General features: G+C 44.7%; 1 protein-coding gene across 8 annotated transcripts in view; it reads right to left on the reverse strand.

Annotated features, from left to right (window-relative positions):
- BCL11A (BAF chromatin remodeling complex subunit BCL11A) overlaps positions 1 to 12,283 on the reverse strand; it is a 101,063-nt gene extending 88,780 nt beyond the window's left edge. For 2 of the 8 annotated variants that reach the window (XM_033239126.1, XM_033239122.1), the window contains exons 1-2: positions 9,394 to 9,459; positions 4,495 to 4,824 (exon numbers count right to left, since the gene is read on the reverse strand). In XM_033239126.1, coding sequence (XP_033095017.1) covers positions 4,495 to 4,824; positions 9,394 to 9,442 — 379 coding nt within the window. In that variant the 5' untranslated portion in view covers positions 9,443 to 9,459. Of the gene's footprint in view, positions 1 to 4,494; positions 4,825 to 9,393; positions 9,460 to 11,736 lie in introns of those variants that run through there. The other 6 variants (XM_033239125.1, XM_033239127.1, XM_033239121.1 and 3 more) reach the window with 6 other exon arrangements.
- Positions 12,284 to 25,739: the final 13,456 nt, after the last annotated feature.

A 25,739-nucleotide genomic window follows, 5' to 3' on the forward strand; every position in this document is an offset into this window, starting at 1 on the left:
TTTACAATTTGTCTTAGAAAGAGTTTCTCTGACATTGTACTTTGACAAAACATCCAAGCTGCCAGTTCACAACCTTTCTCTGTCTTATTTACAAATACAGCTTGTATATAGGACTCCCAGTTTCATGAACATGAGTCTTTGGATACTGGCCTCGCAAACATAGGCTCCCTATGAAAATCCTAGGTATTTATTAGGAAACAATATTCTCTACTCTCTGGATTCTGAAGGTAAATAAAATGTTCACCAGTATATTGTTTTTGTGGTAGTGGTGTTTTTTTGTTTTAACTGCCATGCTGAAAATTCAGAGGTCAGTTGTTTTTATTCAGAATCACATAAATAAAGAGAAAAGAAAAATAAGTAGTCATAATAGCATACTATACTTCATAGTCTCATTTACAATTATACCACAAGTTACACAAATACATCCTCCAGTTCAGTCTGAGCTAGGAGAGAATCAGAACGGATACAAAAAGAAAAGGTAAGTTAATTTTCTAAATTCTGAAAAGCATATTATATTTGATTTACTTTTAAGTAGCATGCTAATGTATTTCCATTTTGAATTAGTGTATCTCCCTTCTTTAGAGTATCTGTCTGATATATAATTATTTAAATACCAGCTATACTGTCTAGGCAAATAATTTTAAATACCCTGATATAAATGCCTATGTTATGATTTTAAAGAGAAAAAAATGTTATATATGAACAGGAGCAGGCTTTACTACATTTTATAGGATTTGTCGTATTTTTTCTCTAGTCTCTCAAAAAGCTAACTTTACGACAGCCCAAACCTAATGTAAAGATTCCTATGTGCAATAAGCCAAAACCTCAAATCTGACATGATGAGATCATGCTTGGGTCTTTTCTATAAGGGAACAGCAGTTTCACATTCAGTCATCTTCCATGAATATTTCCCGCATCATAACATATGAGACTAAAAAAAGAAAAAGAAAACAAAACAAAACCCCTATTGAAAGCTCTGACTGCAAGTCAAAGGCTGCTGATATCTGAGGGTGGATATTTGACACACACATTGATGAACTGGGCCCACACAACATAAGCTGCTAATTACCAGCTAAATTAATACTACTTCAATTATCTCAATGGGTCACAATCACACGATATGTTGAATATTTAAATAAAATGAAAAAAGCAACCTGATTAACAACTATGTGTACAGCTCATATATGTATGTGGATGAAGTGGTGGAGTACATACCCATCTACTCACCAGGTAAAAAGAATCCTCTCTAAAAAAGTACTCAGCTTGGGCCAGGCGCGGTGGCTCAAATCTGTAATCCCAGCACTTTGAGAGGCTGAGGCAGGTGGATCACCTGAGGTTAGGAGTTCAAGACCAGCTTGGCCAACATGGTGAAACCTCATCTCTAGTAAAAATACAAAAATTAGCCAAGCTTGGCGGTGGGTGCCTGTAATCCCAGCTACTAGGGAGGCTGAGGCAGGAGAATCGTTTGAACCTGGGAGGCGGAGGGGCAGAGGTTGCAGTGAGTCAAGATCATGCCACCGCACTCCAGCCTGGGCAACAAGACCAAAACTCTGTCTCAAAAAAAAAAAAAAAAAAAAACCTCAGCTTGGAGAGGCGTGAGTACAGTGAAAATGCATACCATTTTACTCAACATGTAAAGAACTCTGCCTTATTCTCCTATCGGAAAGCCCCGAACTCTAAGTTTTATTTATCTTAGGGAGAATCTGTCAGTGTTTTATTCTTGCTTCCTGCTTATAAAATGGTACAGGCTCACAGTGAACTCAAATCCAACTTACATCACTTTAATAAAGGCTTTCCTACCCAGCACGCTTAAATGACTATCTTTTATGTGGTTGCCAAACATATTCTTCTAGAGATTCATCAATATATCTCTTTCCTTAATACAAAAGCATTGCTTCTCTTTTCTTTTTGTGACACAATTCAAATATCTACTGAATGATTACTGTTATTGTTTCCTTCCTCATCATAAAAAGAAAAGCAGACTTGGAATTGCAGAGACGTGCTTTAGAGAAATGGGCTGGGGGTACACACATAGCCGTCTTCCAGAACTTCGCTTCAGGGGCACCTGAGGGCCAGAGCATCGGAATTTATGTGCAATGGTAGAATGTTAATTTCACCATAGGAAACTCTTAATTCATTAGTGTGAATTATGAGAAGTCGTGATTCTAGTTACTGACATCTCACTTTGAGATGTGACCACACTATTTATGTTCAGCCAGTTCCAGGGTGGGAACAGGTGATTAAACACAATGAAAGAAATCAAGACTTTGTAATTATTCATGTACGAAAGGTTTACCTCACCTGGGTCGCAGCACTGGTTGTGCACCCATTGAATATCTTAGACATCTTAGAGAGCTTTTCGTCTCAGTTAAACAATTGATTATCAGCTCTATAAAATATATTTTAAATTTGCTTTTGGTTTTGGCTTCTCCAGGCCCTGCTATTGTACTTGTTCTTTAAAAAAAATAATAACAGAACCTTTAGACAACCAGGGAGTTCAAGCAAATATCTTTTATTCCCCTACATAGATTCACAACAACAGCAGTAAAAGCCTTAACTATACGTAAGGCCTTCCCCCCAGCTTTTAGATTCCTCCTCCAAATACAGAGGCACAGAATTTTTGAGCTGGTTAATCTGAGACTGAATAACCTATTTGGGACCTCAGTAAGAAGTGTGGTTTTAATTCTTGCTTGACAGACACTGTGTTTTGTCTTTTAAACGAGCAGCTCGATATGTAAATACGATGTTACATCACGCAAGTGTTACTCCATATTTGGTGATTTAGCAAGGCTTTGGATCTCCGAAGACGACAAATCCCCTTCCGCCTGCTCTTGCTTCATTAATCATGCTTTACACTTCTGTCCATTTTCCTTCCAGTCACAAGACAACACATGGAAATGGTCATTCCCACATCCTACTGGGGGGTAGGGGAGATAAAATCTTCACCTACATGTCACATAAGGTAAATGTGGTGGATTCAAGAAACACACTCTGCAAATGCAGCTTCCCCAGTAGCAGATTTCCCATTTCACTAAAGGGAGTGTATCTGAGTGTTATTACAGAAAGCATTAAAAAAAGAAAGAAAATGCCACGTTTGGTTTTAATGATCAAATTCTAGAGGGGGAGAGGAGAAATAATATGACATTTAATCCCCTCTGGACCACTGACCTATTATGGTTCAACTTTGTGGTCAAACTAGGTCAGAGAGACAAGTTCCAGTGAATCAACTGATGATATGCACCACCCTTCCTAAAACTGAACAAACCTCTTGCCTTTCAGGAGCTGGGTTGGGGGCAGATGGAAGAAAGTGATCCACCAATAGGCAAGGCATGTCGGTCATCACAGAATCTGTATCGACTTTGTCTAATGTGCTCAATCAAAAAATGTTTTGAGGGTCACTATATAGCGTTGCTGTTTATCACTTAGAGCAGGGAATTTAAGTCCCACTGCTAGCCTTTAATTCCTTTTCCCTTGAGCTGCCGAGAAACCCACACACCTAGCTACCTCCCTGCTAAAATTAACCGAAGGAGGGAGGGCTGCTGAATATGCGTATGGATTTTTCCAAGAAAATTTTTACATTGTGTTATAGCAGAAACAGTGGAGTCTGGACTGGACATTTGTAAGGGTGACATGAGGCTGTGTAAACCACAAACAAAATCAAGATACATCTGTCAAAACCACATCAGAGACAAGAGAGAGCACAGAGAAGCATTTATCATTTAGCTGAGGAGGCAGGCTGCAGGGAGCAGCCGTTCCTGTCAAACCAACCTTTTGAAATTTCCAACATGCCCTTAAACTTTTCGAGTAAGCATGTCTGTGCGCTTCAGCAACTGCCCTCTCTACTCTGGCCTGGCCAGTCGAAAATGGCATCTTAAAGTCAAGGTCATGGTGTCATCCCACCACGGGGCTGTGTTTAATTACAGCCCCATCCGGGCTGACAGCCAATATGGATCCAAGGCTAGCCCTGAAGCTCAGTTAACTCTTTCCACCTCCTCCAACTACCCTGCCAGCCCAGTCTACTTCAGGGAAGCCTTGAGAACGAGCTGAACCCCTAAGGAGGCCTGGCCAGATGTTCTGAGTCAAACAAGTCGTTAGCTGAACTGCAAATGCCTATATGGCCACTTTGCCTCTGACACGTCACCAAGTCTGGAAATGGACAATGGAACTGGACTAGGTGTAGTAAAGCTCAATACTTCAAAATGAGAAGGTGGGGATGGGGAAGAAAAGAAATCCAAAATCGACAGATCCAGAGAGAGGGTGTCTGGTGTGTGTACCTGTCCTGCCTACATCTGATTCAGTTAGGTGGAAAATATTTATTTTTCTGTGTTCTGGACGTAAGCAACAGAAATGATTATTTTAACATTACAGGGCTGTCATGGACAGTCACATGGAGAAATAGAGAAAGCACTTCACCACTCCTTACTGCTTGGCTACAGCACCTCTGAAAATGAAAAGAAAACATGCAAACAGCTTTTCTCCTTGCTTCTCATTTACCTGCTATGTGTTCCTGTTTGGGGCAAATTCCTCTAGATGACGTTGATAAACAATCGTCATCCTCTGGCGTGACCTGGATGCCAACCTCCACGGGATTGGATGCTTTTTTCATCTCGATTGGTGAAGGGGAAGGTGGCTTATCCACAGCTTTTTCTAAGCAGAGGCTGCCATTGCATTGTTTCCGTTTGTGCTCGATAAAAATAAGAATGTCCCCCAACGGGAAGTTCATCTGGCACTGCCCACAGGTGAGGAGGTCATGATCCCCTTCTGGAGCTCCCAACGGGCCGTGGTCTGGTTCATCATCTGTAAGAATGGCTTCAAGAGGTTCGGCTGTGGTTGGAGAAACAAAAGCACAATTATTAGAGTGCCAGAGAGGAGAGAAAGGGGGGAAAGCACATCTCAACCCCATGCTATCCTACCACATCATGTAAAGTAGGCTTCTCTATGTAATACCCAGAAAATGTGAGTATACAAGATGTACAAGGATGTGAAGGTTATCAACCAGAGAGCAAATTTATCAATGAGGCAAATCATCATATATGTATAGAAAACAGTCTTCCTTGCATAACTCCAGAGAACACACACACACGCATATACACGTGCACACACACACAGCAACAAATGTGTCTGGTTTGTAAGTTTAGAAAGAATGCTACTTAAATAGTTAACACAGGGAACATAAAGGAAGCTTAAATAATAACTACAAGAAAAACTGGTTAAAAAAAAAAGTGGAGAGAAACCAAATTTGTTTCTTTTTTCCTATACACTAAGTTGTCCATTGTGCCAAAGAATGAAAGGAGAGGTGAATAAACACACACACCCTTTGTGTGTGAACGTATATACTCCTAAGTAAACAGACATGGCTTCATAAATTAGAAAGCTACTATGTCACACGAAAAATGTGCCATATTTACACTGCCGTAATAAGAAAACGACTGCATGCACCTATGAAACGGATCTAAATAATAATCATGTCGCAGCATAATTCACACTGCCAAAAACCTTTCTGCTTTCACTCTCAGCAGTGCCACAAAATCAAAGAAATACCAAATTCACTGGCAATACTTCTCAGACACATTAGCTAAATGGGATACTTTTGAGTACTTAAGAAAATAAGCCAATTAGTCATTTTTTTTTATTCTGAGAAACGGAATGCCTAAAATATTCTAAATATGTTTGCACTTGGTGACATCCATGACATAAAAATCAGAATGGTCAAGCAAACACCACATTTCAGACCAAGGCTGAGAAGTCCTTTCTTTAGACTTGAAATACTTCACCTAATGTTGTCAAAGTTGACTAATTTTCTGAATGAGCTCCAAAATGCTTCATTATGTGACTATTTCTGCACACATAATCACCAGCGGATGGTATAACAAGGCAGCCATATCTTTTTCCTGTTGGCTTTTTTTTTTAACTTTGTACTAAAATACTCCAGCATCTACTTTACCAGCTTCTATCATTTTTTAACCTTCCAAAGGGGAAAAGAGAGTTGGTAAGTCTCTGCTTATGAAATCTTATGCTTGCTCTATCAAAAAAAAAAAAAATTACAAAATACAAAACACATCCAGGATGCTGCCAGTTAATAAAACTGAAGCAGAAAATGTACAAGTCTTAAACAGTTAATCAGTCTGACCTTCTTTAGCAAGCTGCCAATTTCACATTTAATGAACTTAAAGCCACAGAGAATCAAAAAATAGATTTTAATTTGAGTGTAGAATATTGGAACAGATTTTGATAAAGTGCAAAAATCCAGTGAACTCAGGTTAAATTTATTTCAACCCTACCCAGGCTGAATATTGAGGGGGAAGATCTGGAGTAACTCCCAGATGTGCTAGGTGAAATAATATTGAGAGAGCCCTGCCTAGCTGCACCTGTGCTCAAGTAGGACATCTCATAATTTCTAGCCTCTGGTACTCCTCCTAATTTAACATAAGGTCACCACAGGAATATGAAGGTTATATTCCTACTAATAAAGATAGTAAAGTAAGCATTTATGTTTCTTTGCCCAACATACTGGCCAAAAGATAAATACAGAATACATATGCATACTTTTCAAATAAAAGAAGACAAACGGAAGTGCTTCTGCATTGTGCCTTTATGTCATTCTTCTCTTACATTTGCTTCCATTTTGACCAAGTGAGGAATAGGGAACTCATTCTCAAAATATTCCTGTTGTCTGAATTAAGGATTTTAAGTACACATTGATAAATGTGGCTTTTTTGTTTAGCATTAGCTACAAGTTCTGAGGTTTACAGACTGAAGGAAGACTCAGGAAAATATTTTATTTTATCAAAGTTAGTAGTACACAGAACCTTTGCAAAAAAAATTTTTTTTAATTCCACAGTTAAGATTTTTTTTTCCCCAAGGCCTGATACATTTCTAAAAGTGGGAATATTATTTAGGTGCAAAAGGAAATATTCTCCTAGGTATCAAATAGTTAAAAGTAATGTGGTTCAAAACAGACTTGGTTAAAGTCTTCTAAATGTAGTGACTGAACTGATTTACAATCAAAACCGGGAAATGAAGTGGTAATTCAGAGGTTGCTGATTACACCTCCACATTTCACCTAATTAATTTTATAGGAGGCAAAGTTCTTGAAAATAACAAGATGATCAAATGTACAGATATAAAACCTGTAACCTCAACATTTTCTATGCTCTTAACGTAAATTATTGCTAATTAACAAGAATTATATCCTGATGTATGAAATACGTTTAACATCGGTCTCCTTGCAAAACATTTGGCTAGTGATGTTCAGAGAAATACCAAACCGTGTTTTAATAGTGCTGCTATATTATTAAAAACCAGACAAAGTGGGACACAAAGAAAATATGAAAACACAATTCTCATAGTGTAGTCTACTGATCTGCATTGACATCTTTTCTCAGTGGCAATCAACATTTCCTTTCTGGGCATCTGATAATTTCTCTGCATTTTAACGCAAATTCCCCTTTCCCTAAAAACCTTCCTAACCTCAGCCATTTTACCCCCTCCCTCAATTCAACTCCATCCTCCTTCGCCCCAATAATACCAACGTTTCTAAGCTCCGGCCTAAACTCCGGCTACAAAGCAGGGAGTCCTCGATTGAAGTGGAAGGGAGTGAGCAAATAATCATAATAATTAGCCGCGAATTCTCTCTACGAGGGGAGGAAGACATAGAAAATAAAATGCTTCTACGTTCAAAGAGCAAGAGAGCCTGGAACGTCTCAATGTCTCTCGGCGGCAGACTGAGATCTCTTTCCTCTCTGTGTAGTTGCAAAAGAATAAATATAACGAAAAAAAAATAATCCTTACAAGAAATGTTGGTAAGGAGCGAGGGAAACGAGAGCTGCCGAGGAGCGGAGGGGGAGGGGGAAAGGGAGCTGTGTCTTCAAGTTTGCTTTCCAAGTCCTTCCCCTTGATTGTCTTAACAGGGTAAAGAAGCAAACGGAGACTGAAATTCATAGAGGAAAAGCAAAGAAACAAAAGCAAAGCCGGGGGCTACGGGCCCGGGGCAGGGGGCCCGGCAGGGGTGGACCGTGCAGAAAGTGAAGTTGGGCGCGGGGACTCTAAGGCACAAAGCGAGCAGCGTGCTGGCTGCAGGCTCCCGCCGCGCTTGCTGCGAACACGTGCAGCAGCGACCGCGGGGTCTTGGGGCCCGGGGGCCCGGCGGCGGAAGGCAGCCAGGGGCCCTGACTGCTGCCTCCATGCCCGTCCAGCTCGGCCGCGGGGTGATGGTTCCCTGGGCCCGCCAGTTGGTGAAAACGGAAGTGAGGTTTGGAAAAACCGGCTGGTTAACCTGGTGCAGTCTCAGTATCTCTGCACACACCTCAAGTGCGGGTCCTGAAATTCATTCTGTGTCCACAAGCTTACACTTTTTACTTTGGGGGATCTCTGCAAATGCGTTTCCCCCGCAATTCTGAGCACTGGGTGTGCGCGCAGAGGTGGCTGCGGTTATTCATTATTAATGACGCTGCTTGCCTGCATCATTATGATGATAACTATTACTATTGTGATTCCGAGCTCCCAGGCGAGAGCCACCGGAGGCGGGGAGGGGGGTGCCGGGCTGCAGAGCCGCCGAGCAAGCCAGCCGAGGCCACCGAGGTCTGTGCTTTCCATGGGGGTGAGGGGGTGGAAGAAGTGAGCCTGGAGACCAAGTGCAAACTTGCCATATCCCCCTCTTTGGCCATGCCCCGAAGCCCTAGAGCGCGCACTCCCGGTTCCTCACTACCAAAAATGCCGGCCCGGAAAGAAAGCAAAAACTGCACCCCGCTCCGAGCCCGGCGCGCGCTGGTCTCAGCTCGCGCACGGGGGTGTCGGCCGCGCGCCCGGTCGCTTCTCCGCGGCCCCTGCCAGAAGCATTTTTAAAGTCAAAATGAAGAACAAAGACATACGAGGTGATGGGGGAGAGAAAGGGAATTCTGCCTAACCGTTCGTTCCCCCCACCCCCACCCCCACCCCCACCCTCGCAAAGCTCGTTCCTCCCCGGACGAGAATCGCCGGGCAGGAGGTGGGGGAGGCTCTGGTACAGGTTCAAGTTCGCTGAGCTTTCTTGATCTTGTTCTGCCTCCTAGCGACCGAATGGCTCATTCAGCCCACATAGCAAAGGCGGGGGGTGGGGGGAGTGGTCCTGAGGACCGGGATGGCTCCTGCCCCCTCTGCGCACCCAGAAAATGAGGAGAGAAAGTAGCCCCCTCATCCCCTCCCAAACTGGCCCTTTAACCCCGGGACAGGAGGAGGGGGAACTAACCCTCCCTGCCTAGAGTGTCCCAAGATGGACCCAAGAGGGAGAGGGGTACGAGGGAGCAGCCTGGACTGCGTGCCCCAGTCTGTCCTTTGAGCCCCCACTGCATCCTTCCGAAGAAGGGCCTGACTTTCCCGAGTCCTGCGAACACTGCCCTTCCTTCCCGCCGGTACCTGGCCGGGCTGTAACTTCACACCGCCGCGCGCCGCGTCTGATCTGCATCCGGCGCGGCCGGGGGAGTGGGGGGCGGGGGAGAGCGGCGAGGGAGGGATGCGAGGGGGTGGGGAGAGGGAGGGCCCCGCAACGTGCCGGGGCGGAGGAGCTTCCGAAGTGTGTGACAAGATCCAGGGCCCAGTGAAAAATTCAATTCCCTGTGCGCACCCCCCACCGCCACCCCTTTTAAAAAAAAAACATAGAACCAAGTATAGGTGGTCCTTTAAAACTGCATCAAAAATTTAAAGTAAGAATCATAAATTGGGTAGGGGGGGAATGTGGGCCCTCACGCCTTTCTTTCCCTTGCTGCCAAACTTTCCTAAGTGCCCACCGCCCGCCTTTCCAGGCGCAGTTAGCGGGAGACAGCCAACACCACCACCTCTTATATAGACTCACAAGAACCTCAGACTGAGCCAGGCCTGGGGAAGAGGGCAAGCCCCAAAGGGTGAAGTACTCGGGGTCCCAAGATCCAGCACCCTCAAAATGCATACTCAAACACACTTCTGCCCTGCCCTTCCCCGGCAACCCCGCCACCTGGCCTGGCCGTGCTCGGGGAGCAGGGGGACTCGTGGCCAGACCGGGCAGGGTGGGGGGTGGGCAGGGAAAGCACGTGGTGACCTCCTCGCGGTCGCGAGCTGTGGACAAGAGACATCTGAGAGAGTACCCAGGGCAGAGGGGAGGGGAGGCGCAGAACGCGCTTTTACCGTTGCTTTGCAAAATAAAAATGCTTTGCAAAGCCGAGTTTCACCCAGCCGATTTCGCAGTGTGGGAGGTGGAGAAGAGGTCTGGGCATTGTGCTGGGGGCGGACCAGGACTGCGGGCCAGGCTAGCGCGGAGTCACTGCGTGGCCTGCCGCCGTGCCTGGCGGGTGGGCGGCGGGCGCCGGGTGGGCGATCTGGGGCTGGGCTGGGGCGCGGCGAGGTGGGGCAAGGCCCGGGCGAGGCCAGGCCGCCGCCGCCGCCTGCTCCGGGGCTGCCGCGCCGCGCTCGGTCCTCTGTCTGTTTGTTGGCAGGAGGCTCCCGCACACGCGGTGCTTGTAAACATTCAGACACGAGATTTTTCCCAATCAAAATCCACTTCCACTTTTTTTGAAAATCTTCCAAAAAATAGTAAGAGGAGGGAGTTCCTCTCTCCCTCTCCGTGCCGCCGGCGCCCTAAGTTTGCAACTGAAGGGGTTTTGGGGAACAGGGTGGTTGTAAATTTTTTTCTGGATTAGAGATTGTGAGATTTTTGCAGGGGGGCTGGTGGGGGAGTCAAAGAGAAGGCCGTCACAGAAAAGGGTTGGCAGAGCGTCTGGCTTCGGTTTGGGGGCAAGAAATTGTACATTCTCTTGCCTTGTTTTATTTATTTTATTTTTATGTATTTGTTTGTTTATGTGCCAGTCTTCTCCTTGCTGCCTCTGAGGTTCGGTCGGGAGGGGAGGGCAGCAGCAACCCAGGCGGCAGCAGTCCCGGCTCCCTCCCTCCCTCTCCCGCGTGCCCCCGGCCGCCTCCTCCCCCGGCCCTGGCTCCTGCCCTTCGGCGGCGGCGGCGGCGCGGGAGGGCAAGCGCGAGGAGCCGGCACAAAAGGCAGCGGGACAAACACCCACCTCGGGCCGGAACAAAAGGCGGCAGTGCCGGCCGCGTCTCCTGACCTTCCCGGTCCCACTGCTCTCCCCGCCGCCGCGGCCCCTCTCCCGACTCGGCGGACTCAGGAGCGCCGGGGGCCCCTTTCCACAGTCCCACTTTCTCACTATTGTGGGGATGACTACTTTCCTCACGCTGCACACTTGACCGTGAGCGCGCTGGTGTCCAAAGGCCAGTCTCACCTCTTTTCTCCCCGGGAATCGTTTTTTAGACTTGTACTCACTCACTTCCCCCCTCCTCCAATTTCTTACGGTGAGTGGGAAGCAACCTCCCTTTCCCCACCAGCTCCCACCCCCAGGTTTGCATGTGAGTTGTTCGCATCCTTAGCATTGTTCATTATTTTGCAAAACTGGGGGGGGCGGGGGTGGAATCATTGCATTCCTTTTCGAAAAGAGAAATAAAGCAGCGGAAAGGAGGAAAGAGGAGGAGTCAAATTTTTGTAAAATTAAATAAAATTAAAAGGTGCGTACTGTCTCAAAAGTGCATACACGGCAATGGTTCGAGGTGGGATGACGGTTTTTCCCCCTTTAATCTCTTTTACCTCGACTCTCGGAGGTTTTTCTCGTGAAAAATTTAAAAATGCATGCACACACCCCTCTCTCCCCCTCGCTTTTGCTTCTAGTCCTGCGCGCTCTCGTGATTATTAGTAATTATTATTACTATTATTGGGTTACTTACGCGAGAATTCCCGTTTGCTTAAGTGCTGGGGTTTGCCTTGCTTGCGGCGAGACATGGTGGGCTGCGGGGCGGGCGGGCGGCGGCGGCGGCGGCGGCGGGCGGACGACGGCTCGGTTCACATCGGGAGAGCCGGGTTAGAAAGAAGGAGACTCCAGAGAAAATATCTTCATCAGTGCCTTTTGACATCCAAAATAAATTAGAAATAATACAAAGATGGCGCAGGGAAGATGAATTGTGGGAGAGCCGTCATGGCTTTTTTTTTAAGCAAAAAAAAAAAAAAAAAAAAAAAGGGAGAGAGAGAGAGAGAGAAGAGAGATAGAGGAAGAGAGAGAGAGAGAGATGAAAAAAATGGCAAAAGCCCCCCTGAGCTGCAAGTTCAAGTGCGGACGTGACGTCCCTGCGAACTTGAACGTCAGGAGTCTGGATGGACAGAGACACACAAAACATGGGCAGGGCGAGCAGGAGAGAAGGGGAGGAGGGAAGGGGAAGCTCACACCAATGGACACACATCAGGGGCTGGACATGAAAAAGAGACCAGGACAAGCCAATGGCCAGTGCGGGGCGGGGGAGGTGCGGGGCGGGGGGCTCCGCGGACGCCAGACGCGGCCCCCGGGGGAGGGGCGGGCCGAGGGGAGGGGGCGCTGGGGCCGCGGGCTCACCAGTGGCCGCAGCGAGCGCCGCGGCGGTGGCGTGGCCGGGAGAGAAGAAAGGGGTGGCAGAGGTGGGAGGAAAGGGTGGGGGGGAGCAAGACGTGCGCCCTGCTCCCCCCCACACACGCGGACTCTAAAATGAAAGATTATTCAAAAAAGGAAAAAATAGAGCGAGAGTGCACCGGGAGGCTGCAGCCCCGGGCTGGGGAAGCGCGGGCGGAGGGAAGCCAGGTAGAGTTGCTCCCGGACACCCTCCTCCGTACGCACACCCACTTCCCCTCCCCGCCGCCGCCGCGCTTGCTCCCCGCGTGCGGACGCCAGGGGCCGAAGTAAAAGCCCCGAGCCCGCGGCTGCGCTCGGGAAACTTTGCCCGAGGAGAGGACAGCAAAGAAAAATCACCCGAAGTTGAGAGCTGAGCCTCCAAGTTACAGCTCCGCAGCGGGCGAGGGGAGACGGGAGGGAGCGCACGGCAACGCGGAATCCAGCCCAAGTTTGGAGGGTTGCGGGTCCGGAAGGGCAGCGCCCGAGTCTCCAGGAGCCCGGGCGGCCTGGAAAGAGGGGACCAGGGAGAGGGAGGCGGCGCAGGCCAGGGCCCGAGGGCGCCCCCAAGGCCGAGCCAGGGACCCGGAATCTGAGCGCCCCGCCAAGCGACTGGGTCTGAATGCAACTGGAAGTGCCAAGTGCCCCAGCTCCTAAGGGTCGCGGAAAGAGAGCCCGAGGAATAAAGAACGAGGAGCCAGAGTCTGGCCCCCGGAGGGTAGCGCCGGGGGCCTGGGCGAGAGAGGCGCCGAGGCGTCCACCTCTCTGAGCGGCCGAGGACAAAGCGCGGGCAGTCCCGGGAGTCCCAGTCCCTGGGAATGTGCTCCCGGCGCCGCGGGAGGTCCCCGAGCCGGGTCCCTGAGAGGGACACACCCCCTCCCACTCCAGAGCAACTGCAAAAGCACAGAGGGATGGAAAGAAAATGTTTCTTACGGGCAGAGCACAACTGTTCCTGTGCTGTTACCCAGGGAAAGAGAAAATGGGGAATGGAGAGAGAGCGACAGGCTCGCAGCAGCAGCGGGGAGGCCACGGTGGTGAGATGACCGCCCCGGGTCAGCGCCGCGCTCCCCAGGCGCTCCGCCGCGCCCGCCGAGGCGCACACCCGGGAGCCAGCAGCCCCCTCTCGCCTTTCTGCAGACGTTCCCTGGAAATTAGGGAAAACCTGTTGGAAATAAAACCCTGTCTCTTTAATGCACACACGCACACTCACGCGCGTGCTGCCGCTGTCAAAAAGCGGGCTTCACTCTGGCGTGGGATACTTTCAGTTTTACGTAAAATGTACAGCAACAGCACCCCCTGCGATTGGAAAGTTTATTCAGAAACGTGCCTGTAAAGTCCCCCGGCGCCTCCCGCCTCCCAGCCTCCCTGCCTGCCAGCACCACTCTGCAGCCGCCGCCGCCGCCGCCGGGGAGATCGCGGTCCGATTCCAAATCGGGAAGGGGCTGGGGGGAGAGGAGAATGAACTCAGGTCCAAGGGAGGTGCGGAGGGTGCAGGGTGGAGGCGGGTCGCCACGGCCCGCGAGACCCTGAGCTGCAGGTGGATATGTGTGAGTGTGTCTGCAGAGCGAGGAGCCCTCCTTCCCTCTCCTCGGAGCGGTTCCACAACCCCCGTCTTCTCATCCCCCTCTTCAGTCTAAGGGGTGTCGTTTCCGTAAACTCACCCACCCAGTGGAGGGCTTTATTGTTTTAAGCGAGGGTCCCGGGCTTGCACGCGCTCACCCATCCCGCAGCCCTGCCGGCAAGCGACTGTTTATTCCTGTGTCGTCTTAGTAAAGTTTCAAGTCTACTGTGTTAGAAAATGACTGGCTTGCCTAGCTCGGCGGAGCTTCGGACCCCTCTAAGGAAGAAAAGGAGGTTTTGATGCTCAACGTTGAGAGTGATGTGGGCTGGACTGGGATTGTCTCAATGTGGTTTGTTGTTTGTTGTTGTTTCCCTCCAGTTTGCGGGGGGCGGTGAGACCTCAAATTCTGTTTAAGAAGCGGGAAGATTCACTAGAACTTAAGCTCTGTAGCTTGTGTGTGACACCATTTCCCCTTTTCACTGACTTCTTCAGAGCAGGTCAGCATCTCTATTCCACCGCATTCTGTTTTTTGTCTTGTTAAACCAGCCTTGGAGTCACCAAAAGAATGTCTTCTTGGGGGGTGGCGGGGGAGGACGAAGTGGGGGACAGTTGGAGGGAAGGTGGAGAGAGGGAAGAAGAAAGTGCAACTGGGAGGCCTTTGAAAAATAAATAAATAAAAGAAAAGCCCCTTCAGGTAACAATAGTGAGCCAGATTCTTTCAGAACCAGGCTTTTCAGATTTGAATATTGTTCCCACCCATCCATAAAAGTCTATCTATGACGAAGATATAGAAATGAGCGAGTGAGTGTTGTGGAAATATATATATATATATATATATATGATTTATATATAATGGTGTGTATAAAGCTTTTCGGGGTTGGCTGTAGTGTAAAAAGTAATGACTTTATTACCTCTGAAAGGTTCTGTGGTTCACATTTAACAGTCTTCTGAATTACAATTCATTACACAATTGTGTGCGCTCTAACGACGGCACCCTATCAGGGCCGCTATCTGTGGTTATTTCCAATAAATAACTGGCAACATTTTATTGATTTTCCTTTTTTTAAAAAAACATAGGAAATTAAGCACTTAGTTACAAGTAGGTCTGCTATGTTATTGCACTTGTTTCAGATTCCGGGGGTTCCTTCCGAAACCACATCTTAAAACATACATTAAAAAGCCAGTTTTGCAGCTGCTTTCCCTGGGTGCCAATGGAGAGGTAAGCAGCGACTATTCCCCGATTAACATATATTTAATTTCACCATCATAATATACCCAGGGTGAAATGGGAAGTGCCCTCCGCTTCCGCCCCTCCCCCAGCCAGATTTCACCCAGTGCAGAAAACCACGGCTGTGTGTCGGCATTTGATCCCTCCTGGTCGTCGACCCCCCTCCTCGGCCCCTGGTGCCCTCCCCTACGGCGACACCCCCTCCCTCAGCACTGCTGGATGCTCGCTAAAGCGCCCGAAAGTGGGGGAGGGGAGGGTTTGTATGTGTGTTTAAAGAAAGATGTGTGGTTTTAAGAGATTTTAAAATATTACATAAGTATTGATTAATGATGCAGGTGGTTTTGTAGAGGGGGTGAAATGTCACTTTAAATGTGCACACTTGAATACACAGTAAGTATATTTACCTTTCCAGAAGTGGCTTTTAGAAAGTCATAATTTATGACAACGTTAAAATTATTTTCTGGCCGTTCAGTTAACTTCGTTTGGGGCTGTGGAGCTGTTGCTGCTCCCATTGAAAGGGTAATTACGTTCCGTGGGCTCTTTCCCAAACCTTTGGTGACGACACTGCGTGTAAACTCCAGGCCAGCAGACGACCCCTCCCCTTCCCTCCTCCCTCTTTTTATCTTGCCCGCGGAGGAGACGCCCCAGGACTTCCTGCAGTATATATTCTGCCTCTGATCTCTGTACTTAATAGCCAAGTCCTAGTTTATGCTTTATAATGTGTTGACAAGTTTTCTAACAGACTTTCTGAAATAATGTACATATATTCACGTCGATTAGAAACCCACCGTATTTTTAGAGTTGAGTAGATCTATACCCTAATGCAGTGAGAGAGTGTAAATCATACAGGATTTCATAGTCCTTTCAGTAGTTTTCGGTATGAAGTATGAGCCGCGTGGCCTCCAGACGTAACCTTTTAGAAAAAAAAGACAGTGCTTTTATTTTATGGTGTAAAGTGCTTTTAGCTCCAGGGCTCTGAACGTGAATGTGGTCAACAAACAGCTCGAAGAGGGAGACTTAATACAGTCCCAGCCCTCGGACTGAGAATCGCCTGGCGCGAGGGACTTGGGCTGAGCTGGAAGATTAAGGGTTAAAAGGTCTGTCAAGATGGAAACTACAAGATTAAAATAAAATATTCGCTGTCTGCCTTTAGGGGGAAACACCTTCATAGACTTAAAGATAAATAAGTGAATGACTGAATGAATGATTAAAAATACAATCATTCCCTTCTTGATTTTACATTAGCCTTTTTTCTTCTTTTTATTTCTTTTATTTTATTTTTATTTTTTGTTTTGTTTTTCCTAATCGGCAGGTCACAAAATAGAGAACAGGCAGTCATCTTCATAAAAATAAAACTTAAGTTTGGATTCTATGCTTGGCATAGGTTTTGTATTTTGGGTTCTCAAGGATGGGAGTGCTAGGCTGCTGTTGAGACAAAGGAAAAATGAATTTTAAAATGTTAGGGATAGTTGGGTGCCGCGGCTCACACCTGTAATCCCAGCACTTTGGGAAACTGAGGCAGGAAGATCACTTGAGGTCAGGAGTTCAAGACCAGCCTGGCCAGCATTGTGAAACCCCATCTCTACTAAAAATACAAAAAATTTCTGGGCATGGTGGCGCAGGCCTGTAGTCCCAGCTACTTGGGAGGCTGAGGCACAAGAATCGCTTGAACCTGGGGAACAGAGGTTGCAGTGAGCCAAGATCATATCACTGCACTCCAGCCTGGGTTACAGAGTGAGAACCTGTCTCAAAAAAATAATAATAAAAATGTTGGGGAGCTGCTTGTGGAAGAGGGTGAGCCTCTTTTTCCTCCTCTACTCCCAGTGTGACCCAGAGGCTGGGAGGCCCCTGGAGGACAGTATTTATACCTTCTACAAAGGCACAGACATCCCCCAAGGAGGCTCCTGGGAGAACCATTAGTCTGGCATCTTTCTCTCCAGGTTTCCTAGGCCTTTAGTTATCTGGCAGTCAGCGCTTCAAATACCTGAATGAACCCATCCAAAGGAAAAGGAAAAGGAAAGAAGGAAGGAAGGGAGGGAGGGAAGGAGGGAAGGAAGGAGGGAGGGAAGGAAGGAAGGAAGGAAGGAAGGAAGGAAGGAAAGAAGGAAGGAAGGAAGGGGCTGAATCTGCTCTAAGTCTATACTTGCCTCTAGACAAGGCTGCTGTGTGCTAAGTCAACAATGTATGGGGAAGAGGGAGCAGTAGTCTTACCACATAAGTAAGGGGCCCCTTGGAAGAGATAAAGAGTTCTAGTTAGAACACTACTGAATGACAAATGCTCAGTTTAGCTTCCTAATACTGACATCAAAGACACGTAGGTGCTGGGCAATGCTGCCAGTCCAATGAATGTACTGCACTAGAGAGTTCCTAATGCAATACTCAGCACACAGTAGATGCTCAATAAATGGTCTTTGATAAATAATAAATAATAAATTTATTTGATAAACAATAATTTGATAAATAAGAAATTAACAAATCCAATCACCACATACATGAAACCAACATAACCATCCAAATTCTATTCATTTTCCCCAAAAACTAATAAGGCTTTGATCAGGCAACCCTATTCCAAGAGTGTGTTTAAACATAAAAGTGATTCCCACCAAGGATGGTGAGCTCAGAAAAGATTATCTTGAATATCAGAGCAGCTGAACAAGTAACAGTACAAGATATTTCCATCGTCTCCAGTAGCATACATTATCAAATATCTTCCAAATAAGCCAGTATCAATAACCTGGTATCAAATGATTTTTTTAACATTCCTTTTTGGATACGTACAAATCTGCTTTCTCAAATGAGACCACTTTTAAAGGAAAAAAATATATAATCAAAACAAGCAAAAATAAAAGGTATTCCAAACTTGATTCTCTATGCTTCCCCACCCCATGCATCTTTTACCTTTAGCAAGGGAGTAATTTTTTAATACATGTTTTTCAAACCCAATCTTAAAAACAACCTTCACCTATATGCCTCTCTCTCTCTCTCCCTCTCTCTCGTAAATAAAAAGAAAAGCAATGCACATGCACACACATCTGGTCTGACATTTTGTACAACCAGCTTCAGCCCAATGTGATTTAAAACAATGTGAGTTAAAAACCTCTTAAAATTTGGGTTTATAATGGAAACGCTGACAGACTCTTAATTATAGCAGCCCTGCCAGACACTGCTATAATGAAATAGTTGTGCTTTCATTACTATAGAGGCACTATAGTTAAGGGTCTGTCAGTGTTTCTATTATAAACCCCAAGTTTAAGAGGTTTATAACTTGGGCTATTTAAATGGCACTGGGTGGAATTCAAGTTATCAGTCCAGATGTGAAGTTGTTTTATAAAAAGCAGAATAACTCAGCTGAGGAAGCTTTTGGATTTGGATCGATCTTTCTCCCTCTCTCTCTCTCTGCAACCCCCCCCCTTTCTCTCTCTCTCGCTCCTGTTTCTCTCTCTTTCTCCCTCTCTCTCCTCCAGAACATTTCAGAATGTTTTTAGTAGTTTCAGATGGTCTTATTGCCAACTTCTAGCTATGACTTCACTGTCTAAAAGGAAATTTTATAGGCAGTTAGTCCTTTATTTGGACAAGTACTCTTTGCGATTTTATAAGTTTTTATTATTTTATCCTGGAGTATGTATGTGTGGGTGTGTGTGTTCCTACATATATATAGGCACACACACAGAAAGAAGCAACTTAAAAATCAAGACTATATGCCAAGGAATGTTGCGATCTCATACATATACACAGAGGTATGCATTCTGTGCTACCTTCCGATGAAAAAGTATGAACTTACCAGAAAGGAAAAATAAAGCACCTCAGATCATCTTAATCCTGTCTATCAGCTGTGTGGTAAAAATAAGAGTTAGTATTCACATCTTATTTCATAAAAGGTATAGCTTTCCTGGCATCGCTTTGTTTGGAAGGCAATAGCATGGTGCAGCCATCCCTGAGCTACCCAAGGACTGTACACAAACACCGTGTATTTCTCTGCTTGACTTTGATTGTTAACAGACTGATGAAGAATTTACTTTGTATTATGCGATGGACCAGAGTTTTGAAATATGTACTATTAACCTGGTGTATCACCACAATATGAAACTAATGTTTATGGGTGATGATGTGACTGATGCTGATTATGTGCATGAGGAAAACAAGGATGGTGGTGGTAATGATGGTGATGGTGGCAATAGGGGTGGCGGTGGTGGCGGTGATGTTACTGGTGGTGATGGTGGTGGAGAAGGTAGTGCTGACAGGGTGGGGAGTGGCAGTTTCTCTAATTAACATGTCCACCAGAGGGCAGTAGAAATAGGATGAAAGATGGGCTAAGGTTAGAAGCTCTAACACATTGTTTCTCCAAATCTTGTTGCTTTAGGATCTAGAACTAGATGTACCATATGACCCAGCCATCCCACTACTGGGTATATACCCAAAGGATTATAAATTACTCTACTACAAAGACACATGCACGCGTATGTTTATTGCGGCACTATTCACAATAGCAAAGACTTGGAATCAACCCAAATGTCCATCTGTGACAGACTGGATTAAGAAAATGTGGCATATATACACCATGGAATACTATGCAGCCATAAAAAAGGATGAGTTTGCGTCCTTTGTAGGGACATGGATGCAGCTGGAAACCATCATTCTTAGCAAACTATCACAAGAAGAGAAAACCAAACACCGCATGTTCTCACTCATAGGTGGGAACTGAACAATGAGATCACTTGGACTCGGGAAGGGGAACATCACACACTGGGGCCTATCATGGGGAGGGGGGAGGAGGGAGGGATTGCATTGGGGAGTTATACATGATATAAACGTCATGCACATGTACCCTAGAACTTAAAGTATAATAAAAAAAAAAAAAAAAAAAAAAAAAGCCACTCCATAAAGATCAGGTGGCAGATAAGTTAAAGTGAAGTTTTCAAATGCATGAGCTCATGGCCCCTCCACCAAGATGGGGCCTTGGCTGGATGTTGTTGGCAGCCCCTAAGGTCACTGACTTCACACCGAAAGGCCCACCAAGAGCTCTGCAGCAACCACATCTGCATTCAGAAATCTTTTCACTTTCAGAAGAGCAGTTCCTTTCCTCTATTCCCTCTGACTGGGATCAGACCACCAAATTAGGCCACTGAGGACCACAGGCTTTGATCATTCTCACTTCACAATAGCTTTAGTTGGTCTCCTCTGGAATTCAATGGGTGATAAAAGGGAAGCAGTCATCAAAACATGTCACCAGGCTCAAGTTCCTTCTCTACCAGTGTCTCATAAACCCCAAACTGCCTAGCCCCATAACCACTCCAGCTGCATGCCAGTCATTCCCAGAGGGCACTGCACAACCCAGACTATTCTGGTCCCTTCTCTAGAAATTAAGACTTTTTTTTTTTTCCCATGATAGTCAATAGTCTTTTTTATTTTTCTTGTCAAATTCAGCAAAGGGAACTTTTCTGGGAGAAAATACCTATCCCTCTGTCATCTTTCTTTGGCAGCTTAGTAGAGAATAAACAAATCTCTCTATTCTCCCATTCCCAGTTGCACACAACTCGCTTGTTTTCTCTTTCTCTTAAAAAAAAAATCATTGCACAAGTTCAGTTATCTAAACCTCCAGATTCCTATAAAATGAAGAATCTGGTCCTAAGAATTGTTATTCTTTCCTTCTTTATGGAGCACTGCACTGTGCAAACATAAGATGTGGTCCCTGCTTTTGGATGATTGGTTTTGTTTTGTTTTGTTTTTTAAGGCACTAAGACACACATACAGAGGCACAAGCATTTCACATAAAGTTCACCAGTCATACATGCCAAAACCATACAAATGCACACTATTATCATATTTTGTATAGCCCTAGCTTCATATTACTAATTTAAGGGGTTCTAAACCTATAGCAAGGATCTATGTGAAGCAACACAGATCTGGTCTCTCTGACAACAGATTTGTACTTTCTGGAGAAAAAACTTGATTTCCCTTAAATGAGAATGGTAAATAATGAGGTCTGGTCATAGATATCTGTGATCATCTATCACTATCACAGTTTTTATAATGTTTTCAAATGGCTTAACCAGTTACTTTTGAGAAATGAGCTTTCTGTGCTACTACTTGTTTTGTAGGCAATATTATGGACTATTCCGAACATGTATTTGTGAATGTGCCTTTTTTTTTTTTTTTTTTTTCTTTTTGAGGCAGAGTCTCACTCTGTTGCTGCTGGAATGCAGTGGCAAAATCTTGGCTCACTGCGACCTCTGCCTCCAGGTTCAAGCAGTTCTCCCTACCTCAGCCTCCTGAGTAGCTAGGATTACAGGTGCCCACCATCATGCCGGGCTAATTTTTGTATTTTTTTTAGTAGAGACGGGGTTTCACTATGTTGACCACACTGGCCTTGGACTCCTGACCTCAGGTGATCCAACCGCCTCGGTCCCCCAAAGTGCTGGGATTATAGGCATGAGCCACTGCGCCCAGTCCATTTTTTAAGTGACATTATTTTGGTTCCCTAACACATAGTAGGCACTTAATACATTTGCTGAATCAAGGAATGAATTCCACAGATATATTTTCAGTTGCTGCTGCCAGAGAAAAAGACATGGGTATTTGCGTTTGCTCACTAATAAGTACTCAGTAATAGAAAATTATTTTATTTCATTTTTTAAATAGTTAAGAAACATGGGCCATTTGCACTGCTATTTAACCTACATATTATAAACTCCACACCCACTTCCATCAGTGGGAAACAATTACATGTCTCTCTGTGTATATTTCATATAATATCTGTGTATATATGTGTTTATAATATCTTTGTATATATGTCATAAAAGCCACCACATTACCCAAGTCCTAAGTTGTTAGGGCTTACAGGGCACAGTCTCCGTCATTTTCATCTTTCTCTCCCTCAGCACAGAGTAGAACCTTAGGAAAATGTCTGGTACATGAACAAAGACTTACAAAGTAAACCACTTAGATTCGCAGGAACTTCAAAATCCTATCTACCATAGACAAAATGTCCTTTTTATTGTCCTCAATTCTCAGATTTTGAAATGCAGCAAAATATTCAAAGAGCCAAATTTCAAGAGCATCATAACAGAGTAACTCTGAGAGACTAATTCTGGAGGCTGATTCTCCAGACACTACGTTCTTTAAATATCAAGACCTGTCTAGCTGGTTTTCATTTGCAACAGGCAAAGCTCACAGAGCTTTCCCCCTTCCCATACACCCCCAAACAGTGATTTTTCTGTCCTGGCTCAGGGAGCAAGGGAAATATCACTATGTGCTCTTGACATATGATGAAGAAAGAAGTATGACCTCCTCTTCTCAACATATTGAATCTTGAACTCAGAGCTTAATTAGTAGGAGAAAACACCAAATTAGTAGATTTTTAAAATACACACAGCTTCTGACTACAAATATATTAGGGGGAAGCATATACATTATTTGAATATTAAGCACATAAGGCGGTTTTGCTAAAGATTATAAATCTTCTGCTTGTATTGATTTAAAGGTTCTAGAAATTTTAAATATGCTCATTTAAAAACATGTTTTATAAGAAATCAGCTCTCCTTCATAAGAACATGCAGCTCTCCATTTTTTTCTTTTATTTTAGCATAAATAAACTGAGAAGCAGCCTCAAACCAAAAAGGAACTCCTTTCTTTAAAAAAAAAAAAAAAAGATATGATTTTAGCTTTAGTAACGTCTTCAGAATTCCAAGATGGATCGTTTCTTTCCACTGATCTTCACATTTAAGGGGTTGGATCTCTTTAAGTTAATGTGACAAAGAAATAAATTTAAATGCTGAGTCCAGACTTGTGTTTTCAGCTATTTTACCCTCAGTAAGATTGACATGATGTCTGATTTGTAGTAACAACCAAAATTAATACATTTATGACAATGCTAAAAAGTAGTGCTTCAATACTTCCAATTTTTAAACATTCTAGAAGGAAGAAGATTGTCACTATGGATGCTAAAAGGGACAAAAAAGACCCTGATTTTAGTTGGTATCTTTTATTAATTTTTTAGCGATGAGAGATTAACCAGCAGCCAGGAAACAAATATTAATCCTGAGGTACATTTTTTTAAACATAATAACAAATGCCTAAACATTGTGTGTAAACTTTCACTGAAATAATAAGATGATGGCAGTAATTATTTCACTGAAAATTTCCCCAGCCAGAGTAACGAGCAGAGAGATCACCTAACGTTACACTGAGAGGTAGAATATAAGAACACGTAGTGCTGTGGTGACTAATGGGTGATAAGAGAATCCTTCTGCTTGCTGTTTGGGCATTTGTGTCTCCAGTATTATTGATAGCACATATTATTTTTACTACATGGTGTCTTTATTACATAAAACCTAATTGCAGGAAAAATTATTTTTATCCTCTTGATTTTGATAGGCATTTGCACAGAAAGGGTAAGATACAGAGAAGGCCATGTCTTATGGAATTCCACTATCACGAAGGATGTGCTGATGATTGCTGATACCAGTTCTATTAGCACCATGTACACCGGCCTTTTAAAAGAAAAGGAAATTAAGTACTTGTGATAAAATAAGAAAGAGGTTCTGGTAAAGATACAGGGAGGAAGCAGGATGACTCAGAATTAAAGCTTCAGTCTCCTCCCCCCTGAATGTTCCTGTGTCCAAGTATCACCAACTAAAGAGCTCTCGGCCGGGCGCGGTGGCTCAAGCCTGTAATCCCAGCACTTTGGGAGGCCGAGACGGGCGGATCACGAGGTCAGGAGATCGAGACCATCCTGGCTAACACGGTGAAACCCCGTCTCTACTAAAAAAAAAAATACAAAAAACTAGCTGGGCGAGGTGGCGGGCGCCTGTAGTCCCAGCTGCTCGGGAGGCTGAGGCAGGAGAATGGCGTGAACCCGGGAGGCGGAGCTTGCAGTGAGCCGAGACCCGGCCACTGCACTCCAGTCCGGGCGACAGAGCGAGACACCGCCTCAAAAAAAAAAAAAAAAAAAAAAAAAGAAATCTCTCACTGAACTGAAACCCCTGGTGAAACAGCACATTAACTGCACCTTGGTCCTGAGGTGGAGATAAGATTAGATTTTTCTGGGTGTAATTTCAATTATGATGCTGACTTTTGGTGGAATGGTTTTCAAGAGAGCAAGCTGAGTAACAAAAATCTGGCATCCACAACCAACCAGGCCCGAGTGTCTGGACCATGGACAGCTTCCACAAAGAGGGTCAGTCAAGAGAGGCTGAAAGAAAAGGTATATCAAAAGTATCCTTGGAACTCAGAGCCAATAAAAATGAAACTATTCTCTTCTGAGACCTAATTAACTTTTATATCCAGAGGTACACTGCACATTTGTTCTTTCCTTATGACGAGAACTAAAAGAATGTTATGTGCCATGGAACTAGGGTTTTAAATGATCTATTGCATGGCTTTTCCTTAACTGTAAGGAATTTTCTGTTCTTTAGAGGTAGTCATTCAATGAATAAGTAAGTCTATGCTGATTTTTTTCTCAAAACATTAAGTATTTTCCTATATCTATTTTCAAGGAATCAGGGACTTAGTCCTATAACTTTCAGAATATTCCTTTCAAATCCAAAAACAAAACAAAAAAAATTCAGGAAACAAATTTCATGCTACTGGCTTTGCAAGGATTAGTCTCCTATTAGAGTCACTGTTCCTATATGATCCTTTTTCATGTTTTAAAGGAGGATATATATTTTTCTGTTACCTTTCCTGACTGTAAAGCAATCACAGGAACCTGCAGGAGGCACTATAAATATGCAAATTTCTGAGAGATAACTGTTTTCAGTGGTTATGCCTCCAAGTAGTAAGGGAAACAGGAAAGCCGGAGCTTCCTACTTTCAAGTAATTCGTATGTTGGTGGTGCCCCCTGCTGCAATCATAGGTTGTCCAAGAAAGGGAGAATAAAATTCAGAAGCATTTAGATCTGGCTAATATGTGAAATAAATGCCCACTTCCCCTGCTCCAGGAACAGCCATACCTGAGTTCAGAGTTCCTCCCGTGAGCCACAATTCCACTTTAAACATTCCTCAGCCTAAAATCTGGAAGATTCGCTTTTATCTCAAATCCTTTAAAGATGCATGTTACATAGAGATAGGTTTAAAAAAAAAAAATCTCACCAAGATCCCAAACAGCATTTTCAAAGAATGAAATGTTTTAAGAATTTCCTAGAGGTTACCTAATGATAATAAATTCTGAATTAGAAGAATTTCCTGCCACTTACTAGGACATTAGAACAGAAAGGGAAAAGTTAGTGTTAACAGCATGTACAGATATTACACAGCTTTAAATGGCTTTATGTATTAAAGGAAAATTTTGTGACCCATTAGCTTATAGTGTAGACTGGACATTTTGATATTCAAAATAAAATGAAATAAAATAAATAAATGAAACAACCAAGTTAGGCACATTGAAAAAGTGATGGCCATAGCTCTATAGTCACTCTATTACAGATTTTCATATTAAGATGGGCGGGGCAGGGGGTAGCTGACAGAACAGAATAATATGATACAATTCAGACCTGTGACGGTCTATTGAATACATAATATGCATTTTT

Source organism: Trachypithecus francoisi, unplaced genomic scaffold (assembly GCF_009764315.1).
Source record: "Trachypithecus francoisi isolate TF-2019V2 unplaced genomic scaffold, Tfra_2.0 Lachesis_group17, whole genome shotgun sequence".
In the NCBI taxonomy this organism is placed as follows: Eukaryota; Metazoa; Chordata; class Mammalia; order Primates; family Cercopithecidae; genus Trachypithecus; species Trachypithecus francoisi.